This window comes from Amblyomma mixtum, chromosome 8, assembly GCF_055824585.1.
Source record: "Amblyomma mixtum isolate Tamu chromosome 8, ASM5582458v1, whole genome shotgun sequence".
NCBI lineage: Eukaryota > Metazoa > Arthropoda > Arachnida > Ixodida > Ixodidae > Amblyomma > Amblyomma mixtum.
Window position 1 is genome coordinate 73,765,910 of NC_143019.1, and position 16,638 is coordinate 73,782,547.

At 47.4% G+C, this 16,638-nt stretch overlaps 1 protein-coding gene across 5 annotated transcripts in view; it reads left to right on the plus strand.

Moving 5' to 3' along the window:
• The window catches only part of LOC149333011 (uncharacterized), a 167,797-nt gene extending 151,768 nt beyond the window's left edge, over nt 1-16,029 (plus strand). For all 5 annotated transcript variants that reach the window (XM_089558536.1, XM_089558539.1, XM_089558537.1 and 2 more), the window contains 6 exons: nt 655-856; nt 2,235-2,377; nt 4,723-4,933; nt 5,519-5,667; nt 11,059-11,270; nt 14,069-16,029. In XM_089558536.1, coding sequence (XP_089414662.1) covers nt 655-856; nt 2,235-2,377; nt 4,723-4,933; nt 5,519-5,667; nt 11,059-11,270; nt 14,069-14,119 — 968 coding nt within the window. In that variant the 3' untranslated portion in view covers nt 14,120-16,029. The remainder of the gene's footprint in view (nt 1-654; nt 857-2,234; nt 2,378-4,722; nt 4,934-5,518; nt 5,668-11,058; nt 11,271-14,068) is intronic.
• The last annotated feature ends 609 nt before the right edge of the window (nt 16,030-16,638 follow it).

Below are 16,638 nucleotides of genomic sequence, written 5' to 3' on the forward strand. Positions count from 1 at the left end.
AGAGGAGAACCCGGCTTCGGCGTTGGCTTGATGAGAAAAACAGGTGGTCAGCCTGCTCACTGGGTAGTGTGCTAACTCGCCCTTCAGTAGCAGGTGGAAATGAAATTAAATCAAATTAATTCATTGCACTGCCCCATCCGTAGAACTGCGCATTAGCCTTGCGGGAGCTCAGGAAGAGACACCTGGGTGTCACATGACCCTACGGTGGCTGTGTTTGAAACAACCACCTGCTGGTGCTGTGGTGCATCGCTTAACCACTGCATCACTGCACCAGGAGTGGTGTGAGGAGTACTTCCCGCGATCTGTGAATATAAAACAGAGTGGCTGATTCCGCATATATAAGGCCTTGTAGATAGAACCTATAGGCGGAAGCGGTGGGGTGAGTAATAAAGCATAATGTGATGGTGAAAGAAAGAACTGTGTCTGTGTCTGCACAGTAGTACGCAGAGAGGACACCAGGCTGCTGAAGAAAGCCAGGGACGTTATGGCGTCATACCCTTAAGGCATAGCTTAAGTGTCCGCCAGGATTTTTACTTTCATGATCTGTACAAGCTTCTGGAAGCCTGTATAGACGGCAACTGCCGATCATAGTGTGGCTTCTCTAGCCGAGTTGTATCGTTGACACCCTGCCGTCATCTCCTTGCTCGACAACAGAGCCGACCACGACGACCACGGTGCCTCCTCTGCTGCTCCTGGACATGATGATGGCGGTGAACAGCATCGACCCGCACACGGCCAAGGTGTCCTGGAGGCCGCTTGACACTCGCGAAAAGAAGTACGTGGACGGCCTGCAGATCCGCTACAAGCTGGCCGGACAGGACCACGCGCCGTGGAAGACCACGCCCATGATACACAGGTAAACATCGCGATCATCCTTGGTTCACGGCCTGGGAGAATCTTATTCTTATCCTTTGGTTCCCCTGTCTAACGAATGGCCATCTGTTATTGCACTTCAGAACCAGTCGTCAGCACACAGCTGTACGTGGTTTAAGCCATGCAACATGCTTTTTCTTTTCAAGCTGAGCTTTCTTGGACATCATTTTTAACTATGAGGAAACTGTGGGGTATTGTTAGTTTCTGTTACGAAGTGTTAGTGATGTGAAAGGTCGAATATTGAGATGTATAGCGAAATAATGCGTTTTAAAGTTTGTTCTGCATTGGCACCGAATAGCTAAGACTGCCATATAAAGCCAATGGGGAGCATTTTGGGCAATAAACAGCACAAAACTGCAAGTGTCCCGAGGCGACATTTACGGATATATTGTTCGTTATAATGCAATTTTACGATATGAGAAAAAATCGCATTCATAAACAACTTCCTGTTGAAAAAAATGCACTGCTCCACAATTTCTGGGTGTGCAAATGTTCCTTGCGTATTTTCTTAATTTGCAATCGGAGTTCCGAGAAATGTTCGCGGAGGCATAACTCTGTGCCAGGAGAGATGCAGTCCAATTTCAATCACTCGAGCACCAAGGGAACAAAAAAAAAGTTAGCTGGAGCCAGGTCGGGCTTAGTTAATCCACGCGATGCGACAGAACGTAATTGCGAGCTCGAAAATATTTGAAGCTCAAGTTAAGCAAGTTAGAATTAACGGAAGAATCCTCTTTCGAAAGTCAACCATTGCACCACGGATCTCCAGGCCGTCATGCTTTTTTGAGGGAAAGGAAATTCTATTTCGAGAACATCAAACAGCCCCTCGTAAGCTCATTAAAGTAAAGGGCATGAAAACACACACAGGGAGGACCTGGATACGTTCACTTGCTTAACGCACAGACACGCATAAAGGCAGATCCAAGAAAATGAGCATACTAGGAGAACACAAAAAAGGCGAGACTGATTTCTTTTGTGTATTTAAGTTCCGCCTGATTCGAACCGCGCACAATACCTAGCTCAGCGAGAAGCTCTGGACGCATTCTAATTTTCTGCAAATAGGAACTTGATCGTCTCTAAAATATTAAAGAATTCACAAGCCCATTCACCGAACCTAATAAGGGACCCTTTATTTACTCATCGTCGCGGAACGAGCTCCAAAATCAATACCCTCTCCGATCCACCCGCTCCCATTACCGTCTGAGCAAACTTCGCCGTCTTATTGAATCCCATTCGCGTGGGGGCTGGGGGGTATCGCTTTCGCGAGGAGTTATTGACTCGTGTCGTCTCGTCCGCGGTCCCGTCCGTCCCCTGACTGTTCCATATTCATTGCTGACCGCGCGGCGTGCCAACACTCGTCGCAGGGACCGGACGTCGTACCTTATTCAGGACCTGGAGCCCAGCTCGTCGTACCTGATCGATATGCAGTTCGCTGTGCCCGAGGGCCTGCCGACGCGCATCGAGTCGGCACAGCACGTGGAAATGAGGACCGCCCCCACGCCCAAAGGTTAGTGGCCGTCAGTCATTCCTCGTGCACTTCTCGGCAGCTGTCCTCCATATTACCGACTGCTGGAACAGAAGCTTCTACTGCTTTCGTTGCCTGCTGTGGGAACATACTGTCACGAAAGAATGTTGTGTCGTTAACCAAGGGACTGCGTAGCATAAATATGAACGTGACCAGATGACACGTGAACTTGATGAGGCTTTTCCATAAGACACAAAAGAGATGATTGCATCTGCAATACCTTGATCAAATGGTGTCAAAAAGAAATCAGACTTTTAGCATGCGCTTAGTGAATGATTTGGCAGACATGAAGGTGTAAATATGTGTTTTCTTCCCAATAAAATCAGTCGCGAGTCTGCGTCTGTCCTTGTGTTGTGACCATATTTGTGTTGTGCAGTCCTTCGCTGCGAGTAAGGTTAGGTGTCGAAGCTCCTGCCGTAAGCCAGAGGCTATTTCTTTCTACCAACAGCATCGACAGGATGCCAGCGCGGAAAAGTGCGTGTGAGTTAACGTGGTGTCTTTGATACCAGTGGGCGCGTGCTTGAACCTGCAGAAAGCGCTCGCGCTGCGCAGGTATGAACGGTAACTAACCAAGAATTTCTCACGAGTTTTGTTTGAGTAAGTCTCAGCGTGCTTCCTTTATCCCTTCAGAATGCTGTCCAAGTTTATCTCGCTGCTGTGGGGATAAGCCGAGCGAGCGACCACATCGTTACGGCCGACAGCGTTCCAGATTTTTCGTACTAGGACAGATAGTTGCTAGTTACGACTTAACGAACCAACTCTCTAAAGAACCAGCGCAAAACGACCACGGACAAGGATGAAGGACGATACGGACAGAAGCGCTTCTGTCCGTGTCGACCTCCTTCATTCTTTTCCGTTGTCCTTTTGAGCTGGTTCTTCTGAGGTCATAGCTTACCTACTAGCCCAAGTGTTGCTAATGCAACCACACTTCTTCCATAGTACTGCGTTCAGGCTTCGACGAAAGCTCGTCTTTCGTTTTGGTTTCACTCTAAAAGCAGTGCTAGTCTCTGTCTTGTGTGTGAAGCCTCGCCTTAGAGTAAAAACATAAAAGCAATCATCCAGGATAAATCCAACTGCTTTTGTAGGACTGTAGCATCAGACGAGTGATAGGCCCGTAATTTTGAAGCGAAAAGCTTCACTAGGCTCGATTGTCAACACCACGCTTCGCGTGGGCCACCCCTGGGCTCCGCCGCGGCGCGCCCTTCCTCCTCCTCGCCACCCCCTCCCGTCTCCTCCTCGCGACCTGTTTACCATTCGCCGCTGCTAGCGGTTCTTATCGCGTTCTTATCGCGTTATCGCAAGGCGTTGCGATAACGCCCGAGCGGCGGCGGCGGACATAAAAGAGGCCGCGCGCCGCGGCGCGCGCTCCGTCGTTACTTCTCCTCGCCATCGGTTAACCGCTTGGGACGGTTGGGACGGCGGTCTCCGTCCCAAGAGAAGGTTCTTTCGCAAGGCGTTGCGAGAACGCACGCCTGAGCGGCGGCGGCGGCGGCCGCCGTAGAAGAGGCGCAGACATTCGCCATGGAAGGAAAGAAGACCCAGAAGTGGTAGCGAGGGAGTTGGCTTAAAATCTACACCGCTGCCGTGGTGCTCCCAGTGCATTGTGCGCGAACTGCGACAGCCATGACGTCAAACAAAGCATAACTGCAGCTTTTCGCTTGTATATTCAGGCTTAACCAGAGCTAAGCCACTGCCAATTTTTTGTTCTATTTGTTCTCTTACTTATTGTCGCGAAGCTACACTAGCCTAGCAGAAGCGCATTTCGCGGTGCCTGCCAAAGGCCACTACTGCGCATGCGCCGTTACCATGGCAGCCAGTACCATGGTAACCATGGCGCCGCTGCTCCGCACTGCGCATGAATGGAGTCGCGCCCCGCAGCTGGGGTATAAGCCAGAAGCGATGCGCTCGTTCCTCAGACGCGCACCATGGTAGAAGGAGGGCGGCCGTGCTCGTCATGGCAGCAGTACAGGGTGTGTGAAATTGAGTCTTCCCATCCAGAAGTCATCGCATGGTACAAGGCCGGCCGACATCGTGAAAACGAGGCGAGATAGGCTAAGCAGGCGGCCGAAGAACGAGAGGAAAGTCTCACGAAGATATTCCACCAAGCTGCTGAACGACAGCGATGGTTTCGTCTACTGACGGAAGTGTCAGGAGACGAAACTGCTTTCACTGCCTATAACCAGGCCTAGCAGAGCTAAGCCACTGCCAATTCTTCTTACCGTTTTAGTTTTTATTCTTCCATTGGACAAGTGCGCGTTTTCTCATGCCGTGGAGGTAGACTCATCACGTCGTCACTGACCGACTCTCTTTTCGCCGCGCTTGTGCAGACGAGTACCAGTTCGAGATGATTGTGAACGTGAAGAGGACCGAGCAGTACTCTGCCTCGTTGGTGCTGGACGGCATACCAGAGCCCCTCACCAAGTACGTGCACGTGTTCAGCGTCATGTACAAGAGCGAAGCGGCCGCCGAACACGTGCAGAAGTTCATGGTCCTCAAGGAGCCCAAGATATTGCTGGAGGATCTCAAGCCCGGCCAGAGGTACGTGTTGTTAGATTCTCTGGCCGGAATTATGCCGGATTTATTTGAAGCAAAAACCGGCGGTGAAAAAAGTAGTATAGTTCGGTGTGAAATAAGGCAAACCTGCCTATGGTTGTTGATTCTGTATTGTCAGTCAACAAATCGATGGAGAATTTTCCGTAAGGCCCTGAAGGCAGTGTGTCGCTCAAAATGGATCCTCTACACCCCCCCCCCCTCCACCGAGAAATTAAGGAATTAAGGCACCTCCCTAATTTAAATCTCTGGGGAAACCCCTGCTAGCGCGTGAATGGTGTCCAGGAGCCAGCACTTACGGTCCAAACTTGACGATTAATCGAAAAGCAAGAAAATGGTCCCTATTCTGCATGGAGCAAAGAGCAACAATACCACATTAAATTTTTTGCACTGAAGCCATAGCTCGCCGATCTTAGGAAATGGCTTTAGGTACATAGTAAAGTTTTCGTCGACTGTTTTTTTTTTAAAGTGAATTCATCTTCCGCTCTCCCTTCCACCCTTGGACATGTGAAAGCGCCAGCGTATGCCGTCGCAGGCTAGCATATTTTAACGCCGGATACTAAACTTCGACAGGTACAAGGTCTGGGTGGATGCCTACCTTACCAATGGCAAGACGACAACGTCCAACATTCTCGACTTCCACACCAAACCGGGACCCCCGCCTACGACGACAACCACGTCTACTACTACGAGCACCACGACTGAGTCGAATGAGATCGAAGGTAAGATGACTGTACTGCCCAGAGGAGGATGCCGGGACCATGTTGCTTGCATTGTCTAAATCTATACGCCCTGCCGCAGAGAAGGGCACAAGTAACCGAGAAAGGCAAGAAATGTGTCCTGGTGAAAACTGAACTAACGTTTGAGTTGCAGATTTATCGTTTTGAACACCGTTGTTTTACACACTACGGTCAAACCGAAGTTGGCCTCTACTGACAGATAACCATGTTCTAATATCAAAGAAGCTACTTTAACTGAAATCGACGCTAACAAGGCAAGAGCGAGGGCTAATTGGTGTTTCACTGTGGTGATATCGCGCTGAACTGATACAGTCAAAACGGAACATGCACAGTACGGCAGACGAAGGCAGTCTGTCTGTCATTTTGTGCATGTTCCGTCCTGTCTGCATCTGATCAGCGCGATATCTCGACTATGAAATCGAAGCTTTCATATTCATAGCCTGACAGAAAACAAATGCAAGCATCGCTGCCAGTGGCCATTTTTAGAAGCAAAGTGGGATGACCGCCGGTTCTTTGTTTTCAAACGTGGATCTCTGAGGCTAGGTGAAGTGCTTTTCGATACTGACGTCGTGAGTTCGAATCGAATGCCGAAAAAAACGTTTGTTTTAGATGAAGTTATCTTGCCAATAAATGCGCCTTTTGCTGGCGGACAAACTTCAACATAGTCACTAAGAGCCAAGTAATCCATATTTACTGAGAACAAACATTGTGTCCATTTCTTTTCTGCCTCTAAGTGTCACTTTAACATAGTTTAACAGTGAGCCGATATTAGCTAGTAAGACATCAGAGTGCCTTGCAGGGCTTTTTGGCTCACATCGTTCACGTGACCGTGCTCTAATGAACTGATGTTCTAGAAATTGCTTACCATTTCCACGAGAATTATCATTCGTGAGAGGAAAGGGCCTCTGTCATTAGCCTCCATTCTGCGACTGATATCCAGTCACTGTACCTCTGTTCCCGCCAGCGCCAGTCTCTGCAAGAGTATGCCATAAATATTTATGCACGAGGAGTCTTCAGGTTCTGATTTCACTTTCCACTGAAGTGCGAACATAATGTGACAGCTTTTGCGCCAAAAACAGGAGCAAAACAATGGACGACGTGTCTAGCTTGCGGCCTGGTGGCGCCATCTGAGAGCGAACCGCACAGAGGCCGACGCGCTTCGTAGTGTGGAGATCTCGTCGGTCGAAGGCGGGAATTACGACGTTCATATGTGCAGCGAAGCCCTATTTAAACGAACACTTCACTTAAACGGACTTTTGTGACAGCCCGCGCCGAAACCCCATCTTGTCCAATGCAAATGTATTTCAGGTAAGCGAATTTCAAGAACCGGCAACTTTGAGTTCTGCTAAGATTTTTAGAAACGTCAACGTACTGCTACCGGGTCAGTGTGCAAATTTCGGCAGCTATGCAGCAATTTCATCCGCGAAACTGCAGTTCTGGAGCTACGCAGCTTGCGAGATTTCGAAGCTCTTTTTTCACTCGCAATAGTGGAGGCTGTCACATCTACTATAGTTTAATAGGGCTACGAAATCAGATAGTAGGTTGAGGAGTAGCCGAGCTTACTGGCAAGCGCGCTTGCCTTATTCTGCACATGAAAGAAGTCTGGGAAGAAGGCGTTAAAAAAATGCGGGGGGTTTAGTAGCAGGCACCATTGTGTCTACGGAAGTTGAAACCTTTTGCCTGTTTGCCGGCAGTCCCACCGAGAAATGTGCACAGTCTAACTCACTCAGTACATGAAGCTGATAACCATGAATGCAAGATGTCTTCGGAAAATTAGACGGTTTTATTAGCAGTGCAGGGCTCAGGATTGCGAAAAGAATGCCACTAGGGACCGAAGTGATTATTAAATTCTCGTAAGTTTAAAAAAAATGAGTGGCTTCAGTCTTATTTCAGTCAATCCAACTTTCGCTCAAGCGAACTTTTGCTTAGGTCCTTTAAGCTCTTACCAGTTATATTTACTGTAGTTGCCAAACTCACACATATGATTATGGCGCAAGTTCGTGCTTGTAGTCACGCAGTTTTATCCTTGCCGATTTTACTCTTGCTTATGATGGCGGGTAGTGATGGTGAAGAATGTTTACTGGCTCAAAAAGAGGTCCCCTGTGCGGGGAGGGGACCTCAGCCCAGGACTCCTACTGCCTTAAATAGTCTTAGAGTGCTAGGGTATTCTGGCTCTCGACACCAAGGATGCGTGTGCGAACAAGGCGCATAGAGTGGTACACAGTAACGCATGTCGAGTACTACAGGTCAGTACATTATTGTATATGTACAAGCAGCAATAAACTACATTAAATGATTGCTTTTACGTCTGGTATTTCAAATAGCGGAGAGCAGAATTTTCGGGGTGGCTGTATAGACCTCTTCCATGTTTGCAAACAAGCGAGGTGGCGCTGCAGTCACTAGCGGGCGCGCGGTAGGCAAGAGGCCAGGGAGTGGCGTCGAGTTGAGGTGGTGCAGCGCCGGTTTTCAAGGCTTGTAGGCTCGTTTTGAGTTTCTGAGAATCATAACAGTGGTTGATGCTTTCAACTTTGTATTCCTCGAAGTACACAGGCTCGCGCTGGCCTTGTACGGCGTATTTCGCCACAGTGTATTTTATTACGGCTAGAAACCGTTTCTGCCTTTGCTTTCTACCTAGGCATTGAATAAAATGAAAAGTTTTTGACACTCTGCACTAGCCAGAATGATTTTACCTCGGGACAGTAGTGAGGGAAGCACTGGCGTTTTTTCGGCAGAGCCGACGTGCACTCACCGTCTGTTGACACGTGTCGCGCAGTGTGAAAAGTGGGGACAGCGTTGATCGTGTTCCGATCTCGTATGTCTCGCGTAACCGCAGTTTTTAGCCGTCATATCAGGCACCAGCCAGGCCGACTTCTGCCCTTGTCAAACTGGTCGATTTGGTGAAAAGTTTGAATTCCTGAAATTGTTATTTCCTAGTCCTGGGTCTTGTTTGGTGACGAAAAAATATAGGAAAATATTCAGTAGAAGTTCATAAAATTACGGTTTTTACATCTGTGGTCGTAAAAAATTGTGAGGTAATGGTGCTTCTGATGGTCCTGGCACGTCGCGAATTCGTGGGCTTCCGACGACGGAGCACCACAATGGTAGCATCACTACGAAGAGGGATCAGAGGTTTCGTTGATTTCAGTGCCGCATTTTTTTTACCAAAGCGAAAGCGAAAAGGTCATAAAAAAGGGAGTAAACTTAAAGGTTTGTTTTGTGATCTACCACATTTTCAGGGATTCGCATCACACACCCGTTCGTAAATTTGTAAATAATGGAAATAGAATGATTCTATTTGTCGCGAACGATTCCAGAGACGTTGAGGAGTGCAATAAATTTCCCGATTTTTTTTTCTGCAGGAGCAGTAGTATGTTAGTTATTTTTATAACAAACGTTTTCATGAGACTATGCAAGTATAAGTACTGATAATCTAAAAAATTACCGACGATTACGTTACTTCCTAATGCGAAATTTGAGCGCAGCAAATAAGCTGTTTCACCTTTTCGATAGATTGAGGCAAAGAAATCGAGCAACACATGTATGCGCTATCACAGAATTTTTTTTTATTTTTCACACGTATTCGCAATTTCGGCTCGGGCAGTGCACATATACAGATCCGCCGCCACCGATCTGGCTCTCTGATTGCCACCGCACAGGGGTTGCATTGGAGGAGGAGCGAAGAAAGGAATTAAGTTCGAGCCGGCGCTTTGACAACCGGAGACTCGCAGGAAGAGGGGGGAGGGGGGCGGCGTGTACACCCAGCGGCAAACGATGGGGGCAGAAGCGCGCGCAGCAAGCGGACAACACGATAAAGGGAGGAGGGAAGAGATAGCAGCGACTGACTGATGCCGCTGACGCCGATAGCGCTGGGGGGATGAAAGGGGGGCGGAGCTGGTTACGAGGCCGACGATGACGCGAAACCCAGGAACGGACGCCAAAGAGCTGCGCTCGAAAAAAGGAGTAATACCGCCATCATAGAAAACAGGGCTTTGGGGACATGCTGGCATAAAAAAATTCCGCACTTTCTACTTAAGTATTCAAGACCCCGGGGTGACTTGACGAGGGTGTTAACTCGCCATTACATTTTCGTATAACTTCAACACACGCTAAAACATGCTGTGCTATCAACAAAATAACGCACTCCTTGGTGGTGAGTGACCCTGCCGGCGTCCGTGCGCACCAGCTCACGGTGATAAATGCGTGCGCAGCTACATACATGCTTTTTTTTCCTTGCGTAATTTTAAGCGTACCGTGCTGTTGTTCAGGTGAATGAGCGCAGCAATTTTCCTGCTATGAAGTACGAGACTGGCAGCGCCGGTCGACACCCAGACTTCGCGCTTTTACTGCCGGGGCGCATTTCCTATTGCGGTATTTATTTGAGAGAAACCCATTAAGGCTAATTTAATTTTTTGTTTTATGATACTCGCGGATGCGGCAGTTACGCAGCTGGGTCAGTACATGCTGTTTCAGGAGTGCGGGCATGATGCAGCCGCCGGTAGCTGCGGTAGGCACGGGCAGGCGGAACCTGTTTTGCCTACCGCGCGAAAGTCGCTGCTGACATCAGCGCCACCTCATCTCTGTGACGTCGCGGGGTGAAGGAGGTCTATAGGATGTAAATCATGCAGAAAATGAGGGTAGCACTCTTGCAGCTCAGGGGCGCCGTTGTATGCTGGTGTCTTTTGTTCGAGCGCTATTTACAAGACCCGTACCCTATTTCACACATCTTGCTCAGTTTACTTAGAGCGTTTGTCATAAATGTACCGACCAACAGGTTTGCTAGAGGGCTGTGCAGCGCAGTGAAGCCGTGCCATGTGGCTTGTTGTACGCCGTCGTTCCAAACCTCTCGAGAGTTAGGCCAAATATCGGTATCTCTTCATGAGCGCAGGAGTCCCAGGGCTACAACAGCCTATAAAACAGCATAGAAAACTCAGTGGCCTGGAAAATTTTGGCAAAGGCTGTACATACAGACCGGGACTGACCTAGCTGAGCATTCGCGGAGCCATTTTTCCATCACCTTACGAATATATAAAACGACAGGATGGATACCTGAGAAGGCAACAGTGTGGACTCACGCTTCTTTGATCTCTTTCCCCCGGTTCAGCCGAACATGAGCGGCTCGCGGTGCAGGTTATCCGATACCTCCGTCTTGTGGAAGTACGCAACAAACGGTGACAACAAAAACTAGGGACGTCCACATTCTCAGGTTCTTACATGACTCATGAAGCACACACACCTTTGCCAAGAGTCCTGACTGTTCCTTTTATTTGCAACGTTCTGCCTGTGTAGCCCCCCTGGTGCTTTTTGCGTGGAACATGTTCAGTTTTTGTTTTAACCCATCGGCTCCTCTTTTACTTCCTTTGTACCTTATTGCAGACAGCAAAGCCGTAGCACTCCACAGTGTGCACCAGGACACAAGCACCGCCGAGGCGTACTACATTGCCCTGATCGTGGTCGCCATTGTAGCTGCAGTGGCGGGACTGGCTTTCGCCGTCGTGCTGGTGCTCTTGCTCAGGAGGCAGTCCACGGCGAAGGCACCCATCACTCGAAACCCGTCAGAGTCTGCCTACGACAACCCGACCTACAAGGTACGCAGTCGCGCCCACCCTCGAGCGAACTTTCCCAATGGGCATTCAAACTCCCTTGGACGTCCTACGGATGTTCAGGATGTCCGTAGGACGTCGAAGGGACGTTCAGTGCCCCTCGGGTTCAGTCGCTCCTTTTCTCACCTATCTTTTTTTCTTTAAATGGGAATCTGGATAGTGTGGTCGGTGCCACAGGGCCTCAAAAAATTAAGTTCAGTTCTGAGTGCTTCAAGTTCGTTTAATTATTTTTGCAGCCAATGTTCCGCTCAGCGTCACTTTGTGCGTTGCTCATCGTCATTATTAGCCTGACTACGCCCACTGCAGGGCAAAAGCCTCTCTCGTATCTCTCATATTAACCCTGTCCCGTGTCAGTTGCGGCTACCGTATCCCCGCAAACTTCTTAATCTCATCCACCCACCTAACTTTCTGCCGTCCCCTGCTACGCTTGCCTTCTCTTTGGCAAAGCGGTTGAGCATGTGCCTTGCATGCGGGAGGTGCGGGGTTCGATCCCCAGCATGCCGCTGGTGTACTCAGCGGTGATACAATGGGTACAAGCTTCCCCTGGCCTGGCGCTCGGCTTAATTGGGGTGAACTGCTTGGGAAGTGGGTATTTGACCCCACCTTGAGCAAACGAAAATACTTTGTGCCATGGCGCTCTTTGGACGCAGAAGCACTTGCGCCATAAAAAATTCACTACCATGATCATCACCCTTAAGGGATATCGGCTATCTGGCTTGGTAAAACTCGGAAATTTCTTGAAACTTATGGGGAGCTTTAAGTCGCTTTAAGAGTGCAATGCGATAGCGGGATGTTCTGGCTCCGTCGTAAACACTTCTGGCTGGAGCTCTCGGACGCACGTATACACTTAACGAAGAGCTGCTGCCAAATGAGGCGAGGGCCGCCGCGCCTTGATTTCCGATATCCGTTTCGCTTTTGTGCCGTCCAAAAGGGCAACTGAAGGGATGTTTAGAATTAGACGAGTTTAAAGAGGCGGAATGTGTGAAACTTGAAGGTAAAGCACGCGAAGTCCTTTTGCGGCAGCTTTTGGAATGGTGACGCAATCGCCGTATAAAGCGGCTTTCAGGCTTCTCTGTAGTGCACAGCGGTGTAAAGAGGCCGCGGTGATGACGTTTCGTAGGCGGCGCTACGTTTCCAGCGAAAAGCGGTTGCTTCAAAGAAGAAAACGAACGCCACCGGAAGTGAAGCAAAAGAAGCATTGTTTGGCGACATCGAACGACGCACAGCCGCATGTGGGCGAATGCAGGGGATATTAAAATTTCGGCAACAATGATGTCATCACGAATTTTTCTGTGCTTCTCTAGCGCAGTGAGGAGAAGGATGGACATCGTCGTGGTTTTAATCAGCGATTGCTTCTACATTATGAATGGCAGCGCAAAACTACTTGGGATGCTTTACCTAGAAGCTTCACACATTCGAATTCTTGAATCACCTCGAATTATTAAAAAAAAAAAATCAGCTTCCGTCGAAAGCAGTCATGCGTTCGAATTTGGGCTTGCTCATGCAGGCGTCCACGGACATTAGATTTTGGACTGTCGCTCACAGGTGGAAGTTGATGAAGACGATGTCATCTAATGCAAAGCGCGAGAGGCTGGCTGTTAAACACGCGGGATGTTCGTCTGCGGCTATGGCGTACTGGTCTAATACAGTGGCCAACGAAGGTGACTTGTTCGCGCCGCGGCGGGTTCGAATCCCGCTCATGGCGTTAAGAGGTTTTATCTATTGCGTCATCCTCACCACCTGGCGCTTTTACACCCCCTGTTATTCTTGCCCTTTCCGGTAGGGATGTCGATACTACCACTGGCTTCCAGCTCCTCCGGTGGGGATAAATTTTGAAATTTGGCTGAGCGCTGCGATTGGCCCGCGGTGGTCACGTGACACTTTAGATGCTATCGTTGTCTCGACCAATCGGGTAATTTGGTCTCGGACGTCAGCGGTGTTTTGGTATGACAAGTCTAATGCTATGGTTTTAAAGTGTTTCGTTCAGCATACAGCCCTGCACATAATCACAAGGTATGCATAAATATTGCTCAGAGAGAAATCTTCTGCCGTGGACGGTGCTGTTTTGATTCTACTCCTCAATTAAACGGCGGAGTTGTTAGATATTTAGCGCCGATGCGCAATTCATCGAAGCGATGAGGCTGAATCGCTGACATTCAGTGACTTACTAGATATCAGTGTTTTCATGAGCATTTCAGCCCAGTTTGATTTTAATAACATGTGGTTACTGTTGGTTGCTTTATTTGACTTGAAACATATTGCTTTGTATACCTCAGTTCGTACAAAAAGTTTCCATGAAATGGAAGACATGTCTGGGGTAGATTTCTGTAGACTACGTAATGGGCTGGCCTGGTTTCTGCTAACAACATTCTCAGTTTAACAGTTCAATTATCGGCTTTCGCATGACATGTTGGATGAAATCTGCAACAATACTGGCAAGTCCAAATTGTTCACGCTATACCTTACAAGCTACCAATGTTTGGTCGCCATTAAATGTTAGTAGCATCTAATAACAACTGCGACTGTATATTTTCAGGAATGTATGGAAGGCTTCAGCGCACTGAAGGTGCGAGAACGCTTAATTAATTGGCAGTCTAAGCATGCAGCTACGAACTCGGTAGTGTGCTCAGCATTTCGCTGCAACTGCACAGTCTATGCCTCTAAGTTGCAAGAAAATTAACCTTTTTCTTGGCTTCCATTTTCTGAAAACGATGCGGGCACGTGTACACTTCTGTCCGGATATGAAGTAACGATTGTGTTTTGTTTTCTACTTTATTTTGCAGACTTACGACGGAGAGAAACCAGAAGAGAAGAACGGCAATGTGCAAGCATGACTGCACAACTAGAAACATAGTCTTCACGCTGAGCGTTACTGTAATATAGCACTAGTACATATATATAAATATATATACTATTATTGTTCATAATTGCCTGACCCATTGTGTACATACAACAGCAGCAAGGACGATTTTGCAAGTATTCTTGATTTTTCAAGAAACAAATATACACCACAAGTAACAAAAGAAGACCCTTATGTGGATGGATCTTGCTGCTATTTTCTTTTAAATGTGACAACAAAGACGGTTGTATTTCGCAATCTTCTTGGGTGTTGTGCGCATGGCGCCTGCACGCTATAATGTTATGCCAGTTTTTCAGTCAAATGTGTCTAGGACCATTAAAACTGCTGTACTTTTCATTTTTGTCCACTTCTCAACAGAGCTGCTATTTTTGTGCTTGAATTCATCCCTCAAGTGCCTCATGAGAGCTGGTCCCTGCGGACAGTGATTCACTGCATGCCAATGTTTTCAAGAGCATTTCAATCCAGTTTGATTGTTAGTCACATATGGTTAGTATTTTGCTTGACTTGACTTGAAATGTATTGCTTTGTATACCTCAGCTGGTACAAAATGTTTCGTTTAATGTAAGACATGTTGGAGTCAGATTTCTTCATCAATCAGGAGTTATGGGTAAACTAAAAGTCTATTTTTTTTGTGACTGGAAAGCTGATGGCATTCTTACTTTGTGGACAGGAAAGAGCAACATAGCTGAACTTTGATTGTAGACTGACAATCAAATTGTTGTGTCAAAGGTGGCTTCTTTTTCAGCGATTGTCTCTAAAAAAAACCTGTTGCTTGTTGATATAAAACGCTACTATATGACGCCGTGCTCAGAATGCACTGAACTAAACAACGGACAGTTCCTTTTTCACACAAGTGTTGCTCGCTTGACAGGATGACAATCGAAAACTAATTTTCTGCCTTACTATACCTACGACATTGTACATATATACAGTGAGATTTACGACGGATGCCCGTTAAAACAGCGCATTATGCCTAGTTTCTTCGTACAAACCAGACAAAATATTCTTAGAGATCAGTGCAACCTATCACAACGAGCGCTATTGAGAAAAAGCATTTGAAAATCTTTGTGTACCAAGCAACTTGTGATGTATACACCATTAATATGAAACCCCTTATCGCTCCTAGCAACTTTGTCGACCACTGCCTTCTTAGTGCCTTGAGATGTCAAGTGGGCGTCTTTTATGAACCGACACTTTTTCTGGTGATTCTTATACACTGCCATTTGCACACATCATATCAAAATAGGTGCAGCTTACCAGCTGGTGGACGTAATAACCGTGTTGGCACGGGATATTATAATGTTTATAAACCCCTAACATTCATGTCAACTGCAAACTAAGACAATGTTTTTCCTTTTTCCACTTTATTAGTGTTTGAATGACGAGTGATAATGTGCGATGAAGGTATGTCTTTTGTTCCTTCACGACTACACCACTTAATTTTATTTGAGAGCTAGCCAGGCTTCGGCTCTTGTTGAAATGCCATACAGAGTGTGTTTAGGTCTAAGGTGAACATGGGCTGTGAAGATGTGATGTGACCTGTTGTTTGACATTCCCAGTGTTGAGTGTTTGTTTGCCAGAGTGCTTGTTTTTCCTTGGTTTTAGTCTTGTTCTTGACAGGTAGAGATCATTCTTCTAGAAGTGTTGTTGCTACAGTTTTTTTTGTTGTTAGCGAGTCATGTCGACTTCAGATGTTGTTTATACAAGGAGCGCAGCTCTTCTCAGCCTATGTCGAATGACGTGTGCTTGTGTGAGTGTGTTACTTGTGACTGTAAATATGAAATGTTATCAAAGCTATCAGAAGAAAGAGATGAGTACAGATCTTCACGTGTTTTCTCGAACGAGAAGAAATGTACATGTGCAGGATGTGTACAATAAATTTATAGTGTGATCAAAGAGGTTGTCTTTTGCAGATGTGCATGTTACCAACTCTGCCATTCAAAATGCACCACCAACCCATGCTATGCCAGTAGAAACTGCAACTGCCATCACGTTGGTGCCTGATACAAACATAAATGCATGCATACATACATACATACATACATACATACATACATGCATGCATGCATGCATGCATACATACATACATACATACATACATACATACATACACACATACATACATACATACATACATACATACATACATACATACATACATACATACATACATACATACATACATACGCACGCACGCACGCACGCACGCACGCACGCACGCACGCACGCACGCATGCACGCACACGCACATACACACACGCACATACACACACACACATACACACACACATACGTACATACGTGCGTGCGTGCATGTATCCGTGCATGCACGCACACATGCACGCATCCACACACACATTCATGCAAGCATACACGCACACATACACGCCCACATACACGCCCACATACACGCACGCATGCACGCACGCATGCACGCACGCATGCACGCACGCATGCACGCACGCATGCACGCACGCATACACGCACGCATAC